This window comes from Cavia porcellus, unplaced genomic scaffold, assembly GCF_034190915.1.
Source record: "Cavia porcellus strain 051 isolate PalLab524CR breed Dunkin Hartley unplaced genomic scaffold, mCavPor4.1 scaffold_18, whole genome shotgun sequence".
Taxonomy (NCBI): Eukaryota; Metazoa; Chordata; class Mammalia; order Rodentia; family Caviidae; genus Cavia; species Cavia porcellus.
The window spans coordinates 22,916,538-22,938,909 of record NW_026947501.1 but is presented as its reverse complement, the minus strand read 5'-3'; the positions used below and the strand labels follow the sequence as shown (position 1 = coordinate 22,938,909).

Sequence of the window (22,372 nt, the reverse complement as noted above, 5' to 3'; positions counted from 1 at the left end):
AGTTAAACATACTATCACCTATTTTTATAAAAACTTATCTTTGACTGCATTGTAGTATTTGAGAGCTGTTACTGATTCATACCAGTATGGATATCCTTTACATTTTGTCATACTCAGAGTAGTTTCCTCTACTTTTAGGGTTGATTCTAACACGCATACCGATTTCAAATAGGATCAGTCAAGGCCAACCAATAGTCTTATGATTCAGATACAATTAAGATCAGTCATAGTAAGACAATGTAAGTAATACAGAATTTCAGCCTAAGTCAATAGGAAAGTAAGGATAGTTGCCGTGGTATAACCTGCTATTTTTGGTTCTAGAGGTCTGTGTCCTCAAATCTGATATGAGTGGACAGACCAGAACAAATTTAATTCAATCTAAATATGTCACTAGGACTACTGTGTCTTTTAAATCGTTATACACCATTAGCAATGACCTCTGCTTTTTTTTTTTTTTAAATATAGTTTCAGAGCTGTCTCTACTAAAGACTAGCTTACCATCTCTGCCTCATGTCTGCTACTCCACTTTTCTGCTATAATTTGTCCACCTTATTCCCTCATTCCATGGTCTGCCCCGTTCACTGAGGCTTCTCTGCCACTGTAGCTGTAATCCTGATATCTCTTCCTCTCTTTCTCTGTAATGTCCTTCAGCGCTCTCTGTAGGGTTGGATTGGTGGCCACGAACTCCCACAGTTCCTCCTTGTCTTGAAAGTATCTTATTTCTTCATTAATTTTTAGAGAGAGTTTTGACGGATATATGAACTTAGGTTGCATATTATTTCCTTCAGGACTTGGAATATTTCTCCCCACTCCCTTCTTGACTTAAGAGTTTGTGTTGATAAGTCTGCTGTTATTTTGATAGATTTCCCGTTATAGGTAACCTGCATCCTTTCTTTGGCTGCTTTTAATATTCTGTTTTTTTGGTGGATTTCTGGGATCTCGATTATTATATGCCTAGGCGTAGATCTGTTTTGGTTGTAGGTAGCTGGCGTTCTGTATGCTTCTTTTATCTGGATATCATTTCTTTTTGCTATACGTGGGAAATTTTGCTTTAATATCTCTGTGAATATTTTTTGTATTTCATTTTTGGATGTTCCTGCTTCCTCCTCACATTCTTTATCCTTAGGTTATGTATCTTTTTATCATCTTCCAGTTTTAGAATTGCTTCTTTCTGGTTCCTTGTTATTTTTAAGAGGCTTTTTCTTTCACGTTCATAAGCCCTAAATCTCTCTTCAAGTTTCAGAAGGTTGTCTTTAGTTTCTGTCAAGGCATTTTGCCAATATTCAATGGAGTTCTGAGTTTCCTGATATTCTCTTTGGATCTGTTTCATGTATTCTAAGTTATGCTTAAATTCTTCTTCAGATGCTTCTCTTTCTTTTCTGATTTCCTCAGTTCTTCCATCTGTGTTCTCTTGGGCGGGGCTTGTCATTTCTTTAATTAATCTCTTTATATCTTGCCTCACTTGGATCAGGAGTACATCTTTAAATTCCTCTATGAGATCATGTAAGTACTTTTTAATTTCGGTTGATGCTGTGTCGAGTAGAGGATGGTTACTGTGCTTGTTCTCTTCAGTGTTTAGTTCTCTTGGGTTTAATTTCTCCTGTTGAACAGCTGGAGGTTTTTTTTTATTTTTATCTCTTGTCATGTTTCTGGTTTCTTTCAGACTGTCCTGGAGTTCTCTGGCCCTCTCCAAATTGCTTAGGGCCTTTCAGAAGCGTGCTGGCTTGAGTTTTTGCTGTCCTCCCCAATTTGCTGTTATCTGGGGAAGGCTGGGATGTAGGGGCGGTACAGTCTAGTCTCTAGCCTCTGTGTCAGTTAGTTCATAAATTAGGCTGTACTTTCTGGTTGTCACTGAGTTGTGACTATTTTGTATCTGCTTATTGGGCCCCAAGCAGAGGCTTGGTTTAGCCCCAGTAGCTCCTGCCAGTTCTCTTTGAATCAGAAGCAGCTGAGTAATGGCACAGGATTCTGCCCAGGTCCCAGCCGTTCTCTTCCAAACCTCTCTGTGATAGGTGCACCAGAAAAGCAGATCTGCCCAAAACAAAGATGGCTCCCACTAAGTTCTCTGTGTGGAGCTGAAGCCAACAAGTAATCAGGCTCTGCCAGGACTCAAGATGTCTTCCACCAGCCCTCCCTACAGGGGGACCTGGTGATGTCACTAAGCTGCGATTTCTGCCGCCAGGCTAATATGTCTGCACCAGATTCTGTGTTATTGATTTCCCCGTGGTGGCGGGCCAGATGTTCTCTGGTCAAACCCAGCAGCGGCGGGGTTTTCTGTACTCACCAGAGTCCGGTGCAAGTCCTCGTTCTGGGACCGCCACACACCAAGCTGTCCACTTTTCCCCCACTCGCGGCTCAGCGCTGACCGGTCAGATTTCTGTGCACCGTTTAGATTTGAATCGCCAGAGCTTTGTACATCCGCTCTGGTGCAGCGGTGCAGAACTGGCTGCTACTTGGAGTCTCGATCTGGGTCTCAGTTTCCCGCGGTCTCCAAAAGCAACTCAGCTTTTCGTGCTGGGTCCACGAGTCTGTTTGTTGATTTAAGGGCGCGGGATTTGTAGCCTCCGGTCTCAGCACGACTTTAAATCCTCCAGTTGTACTGTCTTGGTTAATAAGAATCGCTATCGATTTGTCTGGTCCTCTCCATGCTGTCTTTTTTTATCTTTGAGTTTGAATTCTCTGGAGAGATTCTTCGCTCGATCCCCTAGCTCGCCGCCATTTTCCAATCTCCTATTAGCACTTTCGACTTACCATTTTTTCTAAGTGGAATTTAATGTTCTCAGATTAAAAAAGTACAAAAAGTCAGAAAAATGCCAACAATATCTATAATCTAGAAAAAATGTAAAATGTAGTAATGTAGAACATATCCTTGCATAAGCATCAGCCTTCTACATTAAAGGAGCTATGAGAATCTATATTTTTACTATAAGATGCACTTACATATGTGATCAATATTTATTTGTCCTGGTTTTACTAATGGAATAGAATGGCTGTACATGTACAATTTTGTACTTACATATTTGCTCTACACAGTGATAAAACTTGGTGCCTATATGACAATACATGAAATAATGAAATATCCTATAAACCCAAGAAGGTGGCATGCAGACTATGATTTAACACGGTAGACAACATCTGAGATCATCTCGGTATACAAAGAAAAAAAAAACTGACTTGCAAGTGACTAAAACATAAGACTAGGAAGCAAAAAGTAAAAATAAATTTAGCCTTTCACTTGAAAGAATAACTAGTTTTACAGAGAATAACTCTTACCCTACTTTATGAAGGCATTTTTTAATTAAAAAAACTTGTTGCAGCTTATGAATTCATTTCCCTTCTAAATACACAGTTCATCATGGAAAACAGGCTTCACATTACCCTATTTTTGCAATACATATTTTTCTACATTTGTAAATATAATAATTTGTTGTTGACTTTGGTGAGTGGTTTTATGATTTATGAAATATCAGCACTTTTCTTCTGTAGCTATAGAAAAAAGCTGGATTTATATACACACTTGCCTGTAAGCAAACTAAATTAGAACATTTTATCATTTTGATACAGTAGGCTTATTTTCTACTACAGTATATGGCTAATAAAATTTTCTCAAAATCATTAAAGAATAAGTTGATCATAATACAACATTGGTTCAGTTAGCAATGATATAAATCTATCAGAGCTAATTTGCCTAACTAAAAATTACAAGAGAATGTATTATAAATATATGCTTCAGCAACTAGAGTTTTTAGTACTCTATCTTGTTGACTATTCATAATTTCTTAAAAATACCTTATCTAGAGGTTTTCTGTCCCTTCTTTTAAATACAAAATAGTGTTTTGTTATTTAGTTAAAAAGAAAACCACCAGCCAGTCACGGTGTTTACAACCATACCCCCAGAACTCTGAGAGGCTGAGACAGATCACAAGTTCAAGGTTGGCCCAGAAACAGTAATTTAGCGAGACTCTATCAAAAAGAAAACATTTAAAAAGGGATATGGATATAGCCCAGTGTGAAGGCCTTGGCTTCAAGCTCTGGTATGGCTTCCTTTGGGACCTCACTAATATTTGGAACACATGATTAGCAGTGATCAGCAAAGACCACGGAGAATTTTTGAAGAAGAAGAGGGAAGAGATCTCGTTTTGATTCCACTAGCTTCAGAGTCTTAGGCAACTCAATCTATCTGGTTACCATTTATTCATTTTTAATACATTAAGCAGAATAAGCAATTGTATCTCTCCTTTTCTAAAATTTCCCTCAATACCAGAATTAAAATTAGGAAAAGAAAAAAATCTTAAAGTTTTATCTGCAACCAGAATCAGGATGCAAAGTAGCTGAACAGATTTTTTAAAATTGCCGAGCGTGCGTGCGTGCGTGCGTGCGTGTGAGTGTGTGTGTGTGTGTGTGTGTGTGTGTGTTTTCATTTAGGCATAGATACTAAAGCTTATCTAGTACATGTAGGCTGTTAGCCTGGGAGTAATTCTTCTTGACATTTCCCTGTTTTGACCTCTTTTTAAAAGACTGATTCCATAAAGACAGCAAATTTTGGTGGACTTATTTTTAGCAAGTCTTTGTACTTTATTTTCATTCTATTCAATAACAGGAATATTTGTATTTTGTTTCCAGAAAGGATGAAGGACACCTATGTAGAATAATATCCTTATTTTTAAAACTAAGAAAAACCCTATGCAACTGTAAAACTTAGTTATATGATAGAATTATGGGAGTAATAAGAATTTCAAGTTATCTACAATTCCGGAAAAGAAGAAGCCCTGCCTATGTGAACTGGTAATCACTACCTATTTTCTTTCCTAAAGGCAGGTATTAGCTTTTGGTGTGCTTTAAGGGTAACGTTCAAGCCCAAACAGAAGGTTCCATTTAAATGCCAAGAAACTAGTAAATGTTTTCACGCTTTCAATGGAATTATCATGACAGTTTGGAGACTAAAGGGCTCCCACACACAAAACATACTTTTCCTAAGAAACTCTTGTTGATTTCTTAGGATATGTGAGAAGCTAAAGGTCTGAATTTAAAATTTCAAAACGCCAGTCAGTATGAAACCTCTCGTGCTCTCTGAGGGACAAAGTCCCTCTAAGGGAAGGTATCTATGACAAACACGTAACTTGTATTCCTTCAAAAAGTAATGCCATGATTTAAGGTGTACCGGTGGGAGGTAATAGGCTAAGCTCTGAATCTCCAAAGCAAAGTTTCAGAGTCAAGAAAACAAAGCTCTACTTCTCAAAAAAATTCTAGAAAAGCAACGTTGAAGGATAAACCAAAGTGAAACGTTTTACTGAAACTCCAACCGAGGTATTATGTATCTACAAATCCCTGTCTAGAAAGAGGTAATTAGCCCCTATGTGCCATGCACAGGGGACACCCTCAGTAAGGGAGGGTAACATTTTAGAGCTGCTAAAATTATTTTCATAAAGTTGGAATTAGAGCAAATGTTACTAGATATGAAGAGATAAAACAATGTAATCAACAATCAAGAAAAGAAAAGCAGCAGAACCAGAAATGTTAACTAGCAAATACAAACCTGAAAATAGTTAAGAACAATAATTAAAAGAACATATTAAAGAAGTAAAACAGTAGAGGTAATGAATGAAAAGTTGGATAATTTCGCCAAAAATTAGAATATATAGAAAAAGAAAAAAATGGGTGAATATCATTGAGCTAGATAATGCAGCTTCTAAAATTAAGAGCTCTTTAAGTCAGTTTAACAGCAGACTAGACAAAAGAGGAAATCAGATTAATAAATTCAGAGACAAAGTCAAATTTGAAGCAAATCCTTTTCAGATTAGAGGAGAACGAGTTGGAGGAGGGGAGGAGGACAAAGGGAAAAAGAAAAGAGAAAGCAGAAGAAGAAAGAACAAAACAATGTAAAAGGAGACATTCGAGATATGGTCAAAGTTTTAATGTATGCTTAATTAGATTTCAAAAAAGAGAAAAAAATGGGATGGAATCAACATCTGATACAGTAATAGCCACGCAGTCTCCCCAAAGTAATGAAACATATCAATGTGCAAAAAAGCTCTGTGAATCTCAAACAGGATGAATATAAACAAGAATATACCAGAGGCCTTTGCTAAACTGTTGAAAATTAAAGGTAAACATAAAATGTTTAAAATGTCCAAAGAAAGAGATGTATAGTTCAAAAGAGCAACAATGAAAGAGACAACTAATTTTCAACTGAAACTATGGCTGTAAGTCAATGGAATGACAGAGGTAAAGCAAGATATCCGCTTAACTAGAATTCTATATAACTGTGAAAAGAACCTTCAAAACAAAAGAATTAAGAAAGTCATTAGACACAGGAACTAAAAGAATTACTTTCTAGAAGATCTCTACTACAAAAAATACATGTAGAATTTTTTAAGACTAAAGGGAAATGATATATTGTTATATATCACATATCTATGTGTTATGTAGACATAGAATTTAATCATTAATCAGTAATAATAAGTAATAGTTCACGTAAATAGGGGGTAGGGTACAGCAGATCCCAGTCCCTTCCAGCGCATGGGGTGGGCAAATAAGAAGGGCCAATCCCTTCCGGCTGGTCCAGAGAAACAGGCTGTCATGAGAGCTACTGAGATGAAATGCAATTTGATGCTTGTAGAGTTTTGGTGTTCCACTGACCTTGCAGGTCCAGGGCCAGTGGTCTGATCCTTTATTCAAAGAACCAGCAGTACACAGTGTGGCATCTGGGGGGAGAGGGGGATCTCCTTCTGAAGGTGGTAGCCATTGTTAATTCCCTATTATCTTGTTTTGAAGTCCTGTATCATTCATTGTTTTGGGGGGCTGGGTTTTGTTGTTTTATTTTGTTTGATTTTGTTATATCCAAGGGCATAAACAATTATTTCAAAGATAGCAAGATATATCATGGTAGTCACTTTGGATTTACTGTTGTCTTGTTTTGAAGTCCTTTCATACATTCATTGTTTTTTTTTTATTGGTTCTATTCTGTTCTGTTCTGTTGGATTGTCACTATGCCTGAAGATATCTGCAGCTATTTTTAAGACAAGAGGCACTGTTTGGAAGTCCTGTATCACTTACACTGCTTTGTTTTAATTGGTTTTATTCTGTTTTATTTTCCTTGGTTTTATCCCCTTTAAAATGAGAAATAAAACAATTTAAACGAAATAAAAACAGGTAAAAGTAATTTAGGCCTATTGAAAAGTTTTTCAAAAACACAAATTATTCATAATAAATTGAGAAAAGGAGCAGTGAGAGCTGTAAATGATAGTATAATGGAAATACGAAAAAGTATTGGGTTAGACCAAAATAAAGATTGCTTTAAAATACAAAAAATTATGACATGAGTAGTGAAAAAATGTGGTATTCCAAAAATATAAATATATAAGACATGTTTGTTCTACAAATACATCTCACACTGTTTTATCAGTACTTACAAGTCTTTGAAAAATAGTTTTAAAGAAATGAATGAGAAAAAAGACAGTTATTTCAAGGCAGCAAGTGTGTATGTGTGTGACTTCTCTGATTATTAATCATAGTGTATTTTTTCATTGTTCACCATTTGGATTTTCTTTAGAAGAAAAAGCTTTTTACTCAAAAGCAATGACAATTGGAGGTATCTTTTTGTGTTTCTGGACATGCATACTCTCCTGTCAGAAATGTGAGTTGCAATTATTAATCTCATTCTGTGGCTTTTCATTGTCTTAATATTGTCTACTGGTAGATAAAAACATCTTTATTTGATATAGTCAAATAATTAAATGTTCCTACTTCAATCACTGTATTCTCTATCTTGTTTTAGGAAATAATCCCTATTCTAGGATCCATGAACCAGTCCCTTTTTATTTATCTTGAAAGCCCTACCATCTTGTCTGTCTCTGGATCTATTCAGTTTTGGTATTTTTATCTTTTTGTCCACGCCACATTGCTTTTATTACGATACGGTATAATAAGTTGTGCCACCTGCTCTTTATTATTTAAGGCTATATGACTATTCCCAGTCTTCTATAGTTCTATATTAATTTTAGAATCACACTATAGATCTCTACACAAAAAGTATTATGATTTTGAATGCGTCTGCACACATGAACAATTTTAACAATACTGATTTGTTGAATCATGAACATTTCCACCTTTATAATAGGTCTTTCTCAAAAAATTTTCTCTAAGTTTTGTCCAGAAGGGTTTTCATGCTTTTTATATTTATGCCTAATAACTTGAAACTTTGATGTTGTTATAAATATTATCTTTACAAGTTTTATTTTCTAATTGGTTGGCACTGAAGTATGGAAATACAATCGATTTTGTATATTGATTTTTGTACTCAGAAACCTTGCTAAGCACTTATTAAATTTATAACTCATCAGTAGGCTACTTTGTATTTCTTAGGTATCCAATAATGCCATTTGTGATCATTTGTTTATTTCTTCAATCTTTATCTGTTCTCCTTTTTTATCTTACCATAGTGCTTTGAATCTCCATTATATTAAAAAACTGAATTACTAGTAATAAAAAGCATTATTGTCCCATTTCTGATTTTAGAAAAAAAAATTAAAATTTTTTATTTGCTCTAAGTTTTTGATAGATACCCTTTATACTAAAGACATCCTCTTCCAATCCTATTTTGTAGTAAATTTTTATCATAATTTAATGCTGATTTTATCAGCTTTTTCCAGCCACCTAATGGCTATTGTAACTTTTATATTTATTCTGATGACATGATAAATTTTAATATAAAATAAAACATGCATTCCTAAGATAAACTCCATTTGGTCAAATTATGTGTCCCTTTGTATTTATTGTTTGATTCATACTTAGTCTTTTCTCAGGATGTATTTAACTATATTCAAAACTAAGCTTGTTTTGTACTTTTTCATCCTTATTTTATTCTTGATTGATTTTGGTATCAACTCATAAGTGAGCTGCTGAATATATTCTCTTTCACCTCCTTTGGAATAGTTCATGTAAAGCTTGAGTTTCTTCGTACATTTGGTAGAATTTGCCAGTAAAATCAAATAGATCTATAATTTTTTGGAGAGCTTTTAATTATTAAATTTCTGTAATGATACAGGACTTTTCATTTTCTATCTTTCTTATATCTGTTTCTTAAATTTGTATTTTTTTGGACACACTTTTCTAGGACACATTTTTTAAAACTTTCAAGATTACTGGACAAGTTGATCATAATATCCTCTTATCTGCAGAATGCTCTCTTTTTCTGGAATAAAATATTTATTTTTCAAATGAGAAGTTGCAAGCCTTTTAATTTTTCTTTTCAATCTCATATTATTTTGCTGTCTTACTGAAAACCATAATCATTGACATATCAACAACTTTAGGATAGTCAGCAGATTCACTAACCTGTATTCAAAATTACCTAAAAAAGAAGGCTGTCTGGCCTTAATACTCTCTAACGTGGGATCGCTACTTCTTTCTTTTTTAGTTTGGTTCAATTCAATTTCATGCATTCATTTGTTTTTACTTTCTTGGTTAAATTGATTCTTAAGTATTTCAATGCTATTGTAAAAGGTGTGGTTTCCTTTGTTTCTCTGAGTTTGCTATTTGTGTACAGGAAGACTATTGATTTTTGAATGTTGACTATATCCTGCTGTGTGACTGAAGTTGGTTATTAAATATAGAAGTCTTTTGGTGGAGATTTTGGGTCTTCTGCGTAGAGAATGATGTCGCCTGCAAATAATGGCAATTTAACTTCTCCCTTTACTATCTTTATTCCTTTTACTTATTTCTTTTGCTCCAACTAATGTCTCCAAAACAGTAAACAAAACTGCAAGATTCCAAGGATACATCATCTTGCTTTCAAAATACTTGATCCCTGAATAGGGAGAAATTCTGGTAAAGAAATTAACACCATCTCAAGAAATGAGTTTTACTTTGTGTATGATACCGAAGAAGCCAATATGCTCTGGAAGCATGAGGAGACGTGATCTTACTCTGCTTTTGTAACTTAGTGTTATAAAATGGTGGAGTAGTAGGAAAAGTGAAAGTAGAGGTCGACAGGGAGAGCATGTGGAATGGATTTATGTATCATACTTAGGAACCTCTGTAGAGTTTATATGGGGTTAGCATCAGAAGCTTTGAAATTATCTGATTTTCTCACGTTAGGAAGTTAGTAATAAAGAAAAATATTGAGTACTTGCAAGATTAATAATTTTGACAATTTAGAATTATATAAAGAACCATAATCCTACCTACTAGCAAAATACAAATTTTCAATATATGAAAGTCTAGGGGCTGGGGATTTAGCTCAGCGGCATAAGCGCCTGCCTTGCAAGCAGGCAGTCGTGAGTTCGATCCCTGGTACCGATAAAAAGGAAAAAGACAAAAAAAATATATGAAAGTCTAAAAACCACACTAAAGGTTTGAGTTAAGCAGCAGATCATACGTGCTCCTGAACAAGTAAGACAGCTTAGGGAAAAAGATAGTCCAGGCAAGTATTTCAATTTCCATACCTATAACAAGATGCTCCATAGGGACATTCAGGTCTCTGGTCAGTCTCCTCTCGATCTGTGACAGGCACAGCTCCATAATCACTGTCACCAGGGTGGCTAAAGTGCTGAAAATGGACGGGATTCTTTCTACAAGGGTGACAAACATAATGCCAGGAAAAAATTAATAGGATATTCTAATTTTTAGTGCATGTAGCATGAAATAAAACAATATACATCTGATGATTACAGACAGTGAACCAACTTGATACCTGATAATATAAACACAGATGATGTCATATGACATGTTGATGATATAAAATTGATGACATCCAGTCAGTTCAGGATTCTCATGGAAACACAATGAATTTCTGGTGTCATGTGATGGGGAAGAATATCAAAGGGTAATTTTCAAACATTTCTTTACACAGCATATATAGGTTATATAGTTAGTATGAAACACAAATTTCCCAAGTATACAGCCTTTAAACACTTAATAAAGTAAGCATATCTATTTGCCCTGGTTAAGAGTTTTTAAATAATATTTCCAACATTGTGTAAAGTCAATTTAAATCCATTTTAAAGTCAGCTATCCTGTCTTCTAAAAGTGTTTCTCAAACTCTTGTCTCGGGCCTTTCTGATACTCTTAAAAGTTATTAAAATTTGAGAGGGCTTTTGTTCATATGGATTATTTATCCTACTAGGAAGTTTTATCTGTTTCTTTTTTTTAAGAATCTTTTGGTTTATGTCTTGTACTCTGAGTAACTACTCTAAAGATAAAGATATAAAGTATACAAACTATCATTTTATTATGAAATTTTTAGTTTTTCATAAAATAAAAAAATGAGAAATTGCAAAAATACATTTATTCCTTTAAAAATTACTAAATCTTTTTACATCTTATCACAAATAACATGCCCTAATTGTCTTCCAAGAAAAAAAATTGGTGGCGATGTAATACCTGGTTTAAGAAAATGTGTCTGACTTCTCAGATCTGTTATGCATTCATAATGACATCACTGAAAAAGAAATCCACCAAAAAAATCTTAATACTACTGTGAAAAATAGTTGTGACCTAGCAGATTTCCTAGCTGTGTCCTTGGGAACTTCTACAGGTCTCTAGATTATACTTTTAAGAAGTGATATTATAGAAGATTAATGTCATTTATTCTTTGAACTTAATTGGCACTATCTAGCATATACTTTGAGTCTAATTTTTACATTTGTATGGTTAATCTCTGTTGTTGCATTATAGCAGTGGTATATTTTTATTACTGTATTATTCCATTTTATAAACCTGTAAACAGTTTATCCATGTTACTCTTGATTAAATTTTTGGTTATTTAGGCTGCTGACTTTTATAAATGATACTGTAGTAAGCCTTTTTACATACACAGACATTTCCTAAGGACATCCTTAGGAGTGGTCACAGGGTAGGAGTATGTTCAGGTTTGATCAATACTGTCACATTTATACAAGGACAGTATTAATTTCACTTACCCTGACAGCTATTAGAGTAACAGATTTTCAAGAACCTCATCACCATTTGGCACAGTCAGTGTTTTGTTTTGTTTTGTGTTTGTATGTGTGTAACAGTATTTATAGCAGAGACTGACAAAGAGCAGGCCAAATCTGGCTTATTGCCTTGTTTAAAAATTGTGGTTAAAACGCCATAACAAAATTTAACATCTTAACCACACAAGGGTTCAGTTAACTAGTGTGAAGCATATTTACATTATGTATGGCCAACTGCCCTATTTTTTCATCTTGCAAAACTGAAATTCTAACCCATTAAAATGTAACTCACCATTTCCCTATCCTGTTCCCTGCTAACTGCTCTTCTAATGTGCTGAAAGAAAGAGGGCTGCTGCTGCTCTCTGCTTATTGCTTGCTGCCCTCTGCCTGCTGGTTCTGAGATGCCCCTCTGCCATGCTCCCCTGCTTTAGCGCCAACAGTCTATGAGCTGAAACCTCTGCAAACTGTGAGGTACAATAAACCTTTCCTCCTTGAATTCTGGGTTTCAGATACTTTGCCTCAGTAGTAAAAGTAACTAAGACAAGGTCATTGATCCACCTTAACTTTAAATCTGATAGAAGGTAAGCCTCTAACTCACTCTTTTGCCCATCGATATCCAGTCTTCCTAGTGCTATTTGTTAGGAAAGAAAAAGATCTCCTCTCACTCACTGAACTACCTTGATATGGTTGTTGAATATTACTTGACCATATATACTAGGATTTATTTGAGGATTTTCTATTTTATTCCAATAGTGTATATTTCTACCTTTATGCTAGCACTACTCTGTTTTGATCATTACAGCCTTTTTAGGAGTTTTGACATCAAGGAGTATGAGACTTCCAACCTGATTCCCTTTCAATACTATGTTGGTTATTCAGAATTCCTTAAAAGTATATGAATTTTAAAATGGATTTTTCAATTTCTGAAAAAAGTAGAAAATGGATTTTGATAAGGATCAGTCTACAGATTAATTTGGGTGGTGCTGACATCTTCACTGCCTGTGTTGTCTAAATGTACTTGCTTGTGCCCTATAACATCAAAGCCAAACAGTTGCAACAAAGACTATATGGTCAAAAGTCAGACATATTTATTTATGGCCCTTTAAAAAGTTTGCCAAACCAGGCCCTGTAGCATTGTGCTTTAATATGTGTTTACCTAATGACTAATAATCATTAAAACCTTCCTATGTGCTTCACGGCCTATTTTGGAGAACCTCTTTTGATCTTTTTCTTTACTGAAGTGTCAGTCATCTTATTGACAGTTATTTTGAATAAAACTCCTTTGATATATCTAGAGCAAACATTTCATATATTTTACAGCTTATCATTTCATCCTTTTAAGATTACATTTCAATTTAACTAAAACAGTAATTTTAACACTCTTTAATTGATCAACTGGGTTACGGATTATGATTATCACACTCAGGAAATCTGCTGCCCCTTTACCATGCTTATATTTTCCACAGTTATCTGCTAACACTTTTGTTGTATGTTTTAACTTTTTAAATCCATCTGAAGATTTTTTTTTTGGTTAGGAAGCAGAAATTAATATTTATTATTTTTCATATGAATATTAACAAATATCACTGATATAAAGTTCATGATGCTTAACCTCTGGATCCCCAATGGCACTTTTGTTATAAAAACAGCTGTGCAAGTTGGGGTACAGACTATTATTTTGTACTACTTGTCTATCTTTGTAATAATACTATACAGCTTACTATGTGCAAGCCTTTCAAATTTGCACTTGACTCAGCGGCATAAGCGCCTGCCTTGCAAGCAGGCAGTCGCGAGTTCGATCCCCGGTACCGATAAAAAAGAAAAAGACAAAAACAAACAAACAACAAATTTGCGAACTTGAGAACTATTTCTGTATTCTAGGTAGGTCCTGTAGTAATTTGTTGTAAAGTCAGTTTGTCAGTACACACACACACACACGCACACACACACATACACACCTTAAAGGAATTTGATAAAAGATTGCTTTGAATGTATAAGACAATTTTGGGTAAATTATATATTCACAACATTGAGTCTTCTCATATACACATGATATATTTCTTATTTATTTAAGGCTTACTTAATGTCCCACTATAATCATCATATATGTTTTGTATGTTTGGTTAGATTTAGTCCTATTTAGTTAAGCTTTTGAGATCACTGTAAATGTTATAGAAATATATTTACTTTGAAATATTACTATGAATCTGTTCCTAAGCTATAATTCATTTATTAATGTAAATAACTTATCTGAAAATTATTCAGAATTGTTTGTTTTACAGTCATTTTAAATATAGTTTTATTTCTTCCTTTCCAACCCATAAAAGTTATTTGTTTTTCTTGCTTTACTGTATTAGCTATGATCTCTATTATGATGTTGAATAAAAGTGGCAATAGTAGGCATAGTTTAATTCCTAACATCATGGGAAATTTTCAATATTTCACAATTAAGTATGATATCAAATTCTTAGTTTCTGTAGATATTCTTTATTGAACTAAGTTTTTCTAGCTCTGTACACTAAGAATGGTTTTCATAAATGGAATGTTAAATTTTATGAAATGATTTTGTATACTAAGATGATCGTCATGATTTTTCTCTTTTAATCTGGTTTACAGATTGAACTGTGTCCCTCCTCATATGGAGGAGGACCTATACCCTAATGACCGTATTTGGAAACGGAGCCTTTAAAGATATAATTAAGGTTAAATGAGGTCAAATGGGTAAGGCCCTAATCCAATTTGACTGGTATTCTTATAAGATGAAAGAGAGACACAAGGGAGGTGTTAGTGCAGAGGAAAAGTCAAAAGCAAAGGCAGAGAGGGAGATATCAGACATCTATAAGCCAAGGAGAGAGATCTCAGAAGAAACCAAACTTGCTAACACCCTGACAAAGTATTTCTGGCCTCTTGTACTGTGAGAAAATAAATTTTTGTTGTTTAAGCATCCCACTCTGTGGCATGCTACAGCATACTTTAATATTGCACACTAGTACATTAATACCCCTAGTACACAAACACAACCTGTTGATATTGTAAAAAATACATAAATATTAAACCAACTTTGTATAAGTCAAATTTAAAATAAATATAACTGTTGTGTTATAGTAAAAGTATTCTTTTACTATATAGCTGAAATCAAATCAAATCAATATTATTTAGGATTTTGACTCTATAACCTTATTAGATTTTACTAGTTTCATGAAATATGGTAGAAGATATTCTTTCTGAAATTATATATATCTACACACACACACATACAGTTAGTTATTCTTCTTCAACATAAGTCACCAGTGATGCAATCTGGGCCCATACTTTCCTAGTGACAGAATATTGCATTTCATTATGAATTTATTTTTAATACATATGGGACTATTTTGATTTTACATTTCTATTTGTATCCATTTTGGGAAGGATCCCACATACATACAGATACATGAATTTGTTCTGTACACATTCACTCGCAGAGGAGAGAAAATACAAGTAATGGACTTGCTTTATAGCAGCCCACTCTTGCAGTAATAAGAGTATAGTACCATGAGAGCAAGAACTCATTCACACAAAAAGACAATAATCCATTTCTCCATAATCCAATCACTTCCCGCTCTGCTTCCTGTCCCAACACTGCCACCCCAGGGGCTAATTTTCCAACACATAAATACTGGCGGACATAGTCAAATCATAGTACCCTCTTCAGCTCTAATGCTTCTTCCTTAAATTTAACTTTATCTTACATTAGCATGGATACACAAGCTCTTCTTCAGTTAGAGTTTATAATTTTTCTTCATTTTTAAAGTTTCAAACTCTATGTGTCCTTAAATTTAAGATGTTTTATAAGTAAATAGAAGTGTTTTTCTTTTCACCCAGAAACATAACATACTAGATAAACAGAAAAAGCAATATAGTAAAAGATGGTAGAGTTAAACTCAGGTAAGTAATCACATTACATTGTATTTAAAGAAATCAAATATCCCCAATTAATAATGAGGACCGTTATTCTTAAATGCACACGTAAGAAAACAAAAAAGACTCACAATTATGATCCAAGCTTTCACTTTTAAGAATTTAGAAAAGGCACAGCAAGTTAAAGAGCATAGAAGGAAACAATAAAGGGGTAGAAAAAAAGTGATGAAAAAAGACATACAACGGAAAATCCAAAGCTTGCTTCCTTTAAAAGACTAACAATATGAATAATCTCTAGAAAGGCTGAAAAACAAGACAGAGAGCGAAAAGGCAGCAGGATGGTGTGGGAACAGATTATCAGTATGGAAAACAAACATAGAGGACATCACTAAAATTTTTCCAGACATTGAAAAGATAGAAAGATAGTGAGAGAATACTGTAAGACAATCTTATGCCATTCAATTTGAAAACTTGAAAGAATTGAATGATACTTAATACTGCATACTCCATTAGTACTATAAACATTTTAAAAATCAGACATAAGAATTATCTCTTATTAGTACATATGAAATATATTTCTTAATTATAACTTGTAGGAAAAAGGAGATGAAAAAATGTGTTATGAACACATATCAATTCCACACAAAAATGTAAACATCATGCACTGTAAGCACGTACCAAAAAATTTTTTTTCGCATGTTTTACATGTTGTATAAATTTTGCTCAGTATAGTCAACATTCATATTTATTTTCACGTTTTCCCTCTAGGTATCTGTGCTTCAATATTCAGGGCCTCTCCTGCTTGGTAAAAACTGAAATCTATTTATGTTGTCAAAGCCCCACAAGATTCTCCAAAACTCTGCTTGGCCTCTTAGCCCTCAGGTAACATCAAACATTTGGCAACTGTCACAATGGGAAAGGGAGAGTCAAAGTCTTGGAGCCTTGATGTTTTCAGATGTGAGTGTTCAGCATTTCTAGTTGTTTTGTCTTTAACAAGATGCTTCACCTTTAACAGAAGTAAAAACATTACAATATATACCATTAATCCTTAGACCATTTATGTGACCTTTTATAGATAAAAGCTACAAGTTATAATTAAGGAATACATTTCATATGTGCTATAAGAGACAATTCAATTTATGTCTGATTTTTAAAACCTGTTTACAGTACTAATGGAAAATACAATACTAAGTGGAAATATTTATTGCCCTAAAAGAGTAAACTCTTCAAACATTTTTTGTTTTTTGGAAACAATAGCTCATACAAACAAAGCTAGATGGTATAATGTTCTTACTATTTCACACAGGTTGAAATAAGATGCAGTTGCTCTAGAAATGTTGAATTTGAGATTTTTGTGAGTTTTACTGGTACATACCCAGATATAAAATTCAATATAGAAATTTGTTGTGGAAATACAGATTGGAAATTGATAGGAAGGACTGAGTAAGACTAACCTTAGAAATAATGTTCTGTCTGTATTGAAACAAAACATATAAATAAATAACTTGAAATCAAATACTAAATATTAGATTTAACAAAAAAAAAAGAAACAGTCTGAGTAAAAAAAAGGTTGTGTAGAATAGAGAATGAGCAGATTAAAAGAACACAGAAATGTCAGGACAGAAATATCAGAAAAGGACTCAGAAAGGACTGAAAATGAGCAGGGTTTCTAAGCAACAGAAGCAAGATGAAAAGAATGACAAGCCCCAGGGACATAAAATAGCAGGACTGACTCAGAAGATCAGAGGGCTTCGGCCTTCTGACCCATGCTGAGGAAACTCAGCTTAGATGCTCACTCTGCACCGCAAAATAATTTAATTGGACTCCCTCCACCCTTCATTTTCATTTTTGTTTTCCTTAGCCAAATCACTGAGGCAAGAAAAAGGAAGTAAACTTGGGGGAAAGTATGGAGACAGGTAATTCTTCACTTGTCCCAAAAGGACATCAGTATGAACTAAAGCAGTAGCATTGAAAAGAAAGTTATTTTTAAAATGTTCATACATAACAAGAAATCAATATGTCATTTCCCCTTTTGTTATAAATATAAATAATTTATTTTCAAGATTTAGGTGTTAAATAGTTTTTCAGGTCATAATTATGTACACCAAATTAGGGAAAATTAAAGTATTTATAATCAGGACTGATTTACACTAACATGTATCTTTATCAAATATGAATGAATATGAGCTTGGTAAAACATTTAATGACCTTTTAACAAAGATAAATGTTAGTACTCAATACTACCCGGGACTGAATTGTGTCCCCCAAAAGATTCTTACGTTGAAGCTCTAATCCCCTATATTTAGATTGCTTTTAAAAAAATAATTAAGATTAAATGAAGCTGGGTGTGGTGTAATCCTGTAATCCCAGCACTTGAGAGGCAGAAGATTGTTATAAGCTCAAGGCCAGCATGACATACAGAGACTTTGTCTCAATTAACCAAAGAAATAAACAAAAAGAGAAAATGAGGTCATAGAGTAGACCCTAATCCAATAAAACTGGTAGCCTTATGCAATGAGAAAGAGCTACTAGGGAGGTACTAAGCAGGCAAAAGACTACATGAGGACACCATGAAAAAGTTCGCATTTTTAAGTCAGTAACAGAGGTCTCAGGAGAAATCAACATGTCACCACTTTAATCAAGGAATTTCAGCCTTCAGAACTATGAGAAAATACAATTGTGCTGTTTAATCCACCCAGTCTGTCATATTAAAAATCAAAAGTAATAAAAGTTTATATACTTTCATTCTGCAGGTTTTTATTTTATGTTCCAAATGTACTAAGGCTATTGCAAACAGACATAATTGGGCATAAATGCAACAATTAGAACTGTTAAAATTGAAAAATATGGTATGTCAAGCACTAAGATGATAATGCATTTTAAAAGAGAAAAAATGTGAATGTAAAATTATCAAAGTATGTGATGTAAATAACACCATTTATGCATAATCAACAAACTACCAAAATGTGCCACTAAAGTATTTAGTCAGTTATTTTAGAAGATACGATGGTTATTCAAAGTACCACTACAAAAACAGGCAACACAGAAATATAATAAGCTACCTAAACACAATCTAAATGTACCTAAGTTTTAGACTATACAACTCCTTATGAAAACTTTGTTCTAATGTTAGGACATTAAATACGCAGGTATTTAAGTCTGAGTGATTCAATTTTGAAGTCTGGATTCTACAGTATGCACATCCTTTCATTAGTCAGCATGTCTACATATAAAACATTTAATTCCCCATTGCATCTTAAAAGCATCTGGCAAGATTTGCTAGAATCTATACTGAGAAAGTACAAGCCAGGAAAAACATGGTAAAGCTCCTAACATGTAGGCCAATAGGACTTTATTAGGTGCTTTTAATACGCTCCAGGTTTTATATACTCAGCTACATGTTGTTGAAATAATGGAATTATATGCTACTCGTAATTTCATTTTACCTGTAGCAGTTTGCTCCATACATGCAGGAGGACCTCTTGATCTTGTTCTCTTGTGAACTTGGTAGAAGTGAATCAGATGCCTTTGCCTGCAAAGTTTCAGAACTGGAAGGTTCACAGTTGGACTTAGGATGAGATCTCTGAGACTCGCTGTGGAATAACTTGCCTTGGACACTAGAAGAAGTCTCAGGAAAGCTTCCTGCCTTGTCTTCTTTATTTAGAGTTCCTTCAGTCATGTTTTTATGCTCAGAAATCTTACCAAGCTTCACTACTGGAATTTCATTTCTCTGTGTATTAATCTTCAAAGTATGCATATCTGGATTACTTAATGTGGTTGCAGAAAATGACTGTGACATTTCCTATAAAAATGAAAAATAAATGAAATGTTTTTAAAATATACATACTTTTAAGCATGAGTGAAAATACAAGATCCATGGAGTATAAATTTTTAAAGCTTCAAGATTCACATTTTAGTTATTGAAAAATACCACTATTTTCTCTGTCCCTAGTTTTAAAACAATTTGCAGTTATTATAAATTATATTTACAGTTGTAATAAACCTTTACAATCATGTCATTCACTGAAAAAATATCAAGAAGAAATATACACAAACATAAGTTAAAATGTGATTTCATTTGAACACAATCTCTCCTCAAAACAGCTCTTAAATTTTAATGTTCAACAATTCATCATGCTCTTACTATGTACTGACCTTATAATTTCTTATACATTAATGAAATATACTAACCTCTAAATATAATTGCGATTTTTCCCTATAGTTGAATGACAAAACTATTCCATGCTGATAAAAAATTTTCATGAAGGTAGAATGTGATCAATTTGAAAAACAAAGCATGTTTCTTTTGAAATGGTTTAAATAAAAGTTTCTGCTTAACAGGATTAGGTGCTTTAAACCAAATAAAGATTCTCATTAACACTGTAGAATCTGTTTAATTTCCACTTATCACCAGCATAAATAGTAAGACTAGTCTTGTTAAAAATGAGCTCTTAATGACTTCTATTTCTTGCAGAGTAGAAACTTCTCAGATAAACAGCAGTCCTACTGGTAACCATGTCTAGGACATGATGATAGCACACCAGATGCACACGGACGTTCACTTCCATTTTAAGTAATGATTTATATGTTGGCTGCCTGCTGGAAAGGGCTAGTTTTGATGTTACTTATAAAATAGCTCAAATTTCTGAAGATATTATTAAAATAACTTCTTTTAAACTAATTATCTAATTTTTAAAAAACAGCACATGACATCAAAATACTCAAACTGATTAATAACCCTATAAATGGAATCTAGGTCTTGATTCTATATAATAACAGATAAACTACAGAAAAAGTACTCATTTGGCTGTCTCTTGGAGCTTACCCTTGGCCTCTGGTGGCATTCATGCCAAATCCAGAACCATACACTCTGCTTCCAAGATGCTCAACTACACCCCAGGCTCACTGTCCTCCACTGGAGGGACCCCTGGCACACACCAGCAACTGGAGCTCTAGAAGGGAAATGAGCAAGCCTGACCTGCCGCCCACTTGACAGTTCCCTACTGGCACAGCTCTTAGTTTTCCTTTTTCCAGTTCAGCCATGGGTAGATCAGTAAATCTACTAGCATAAAACACGTTTTCTGTTCCTGTTGGCGTTTTCAAACTCACAAGTAATTCTCTTTAACAGCTGTTCCTCATTTTAGAACGAGAGGAAGTAGTATTCTTTACAAATACTGATCTCCTCTACACTAACATCATGACTCCTTGGTTCTTTTTGTCTAAAGCCTGGAGATGGAATGGTAAACACTTCTCAAATCTTTCAATAAGCTCTATAGACTTGGTTCTCACAGTTGAGGAAGATGGGCGATGGCCCTCCTTTCAAACATGGGATACTGGTGGGCAGGAAGTTTGATGTTAGCAGGCCTGGAGTTAAGCACCTGGAGGCTACATAAAAAAGAGACACGAGATACTGTTTCCCCTTTCCTCCATTTTCTTAGTCATTAGCTGTAGATAAATCCAAACGAGGTTATGGTTTCAAGCTATACCCCTAGAGAATGTAACCCTTCTGAGCATGCTGATAAGGTACAGGGCTATATAAAATTCAGAAGTCCAGATCATAAATTAGGGTTTAAAAAATATCTCAAGGTCTCAAAACTAAATTCAAACAGCTCATCTAGGGAGTAAGTAGGAACCTTCTTCTCCCTGAAGTTGGTCAAAACAGCTCCATTTTCTTTGTAAAAGAAAAATGATCTTGCAGGAAAGAAACGATATTCCTTGAAGATTAATATAATCATACAATATAGCTGAACCTTAAGTCATGTTGACACTTACCTACTTTCATGTCTACTGTTCTGAAAATCTAACACAAACTCTACCTATACTTTATACAGCTGCTCACATGTCTTTCCTGAATTCTTTCCTTGAACACACAACAACGAAGGAGTTCCCATGGTTTCTCATGGTATTAGGACCAGCCTTGCCAGTACCTATGTTTAGTACTGTTATTCTCAGCATGTGGACTCAGTACTAAAAACACAGAAAAAATCCTACTCAAAAACCTGTCATTTTGGGGCTGGGGATTTAGCCAGCGACGTAAGCACCTGCCTTGCAAGCAGGCGGTCGTGAGTTCAATCCCCGGTACCGATTTAAAAAAAAACCTGTCATATTTACTGTAGAAAAGGAAAATCAGATAAACTTTTAAAAGCAGTTAAAAAATTAGAATACATTCTTATTAAGAAGCATGTAGACACTGAAATAATAATGACATATCTAAGGATTTTTTTTAACTAAACAAGAACAAGAATTATACTCTGACACCACTTATCTTTTTAAAAAATGCCTGATATATTTACATCTACTTGTGTAAATCCAAAAGAACAGCTTTATAAATGATGTGAGATCAAGGGATAAGGCAAGTTCTCACTTTTTATTCCACATGCTTCTGAGTATTTTACTTTTGACAATGAACATACATTATTATGTTATTTTAAAACTAAAAACTAGGCTGGGAATGTAGTTCATTTGTAGAGTGCCAGCCTAGCATGCATCACATCTGGGGTTCAACCCACAGAAACAATAAAAAAGAAAGAAAAACC

At 34.1% G+C, this 22,372-nt stretch overlaps 1 protein-coding gene across 5 annotated transcripts in view; it reads right to left on the bottom strand.

Moving 5' to 3' along the window:
- The window catches only part of Aplf (aprataxin and PNKP like factor), an 88,683-nt gene that overhangs the window by 23,478 nt on the left and 42,833 nt on the right, over window positions 1-22,372 (bottom strand). For all 5 annotated transcript variants that reach the window (XM_063229539.1, XM_063229537.1, XM_063229536.1 and 2 more), the window contains 2 exons: window positions 19,283-19,638; window positions 10,446-10,571 (listed from right to left, as the gene is read on the bottom strand). In XM_063229539.1, the coding sequence (XP_063085609.1) occupies window positions 10,446-10,571; window positions 19,283-19,638 (482 nt within the window). The remainder of the gene's footprint in view (window positions 1-10,445; window positions 10,572-19,282; window positions 19,639-22,372) is intronic.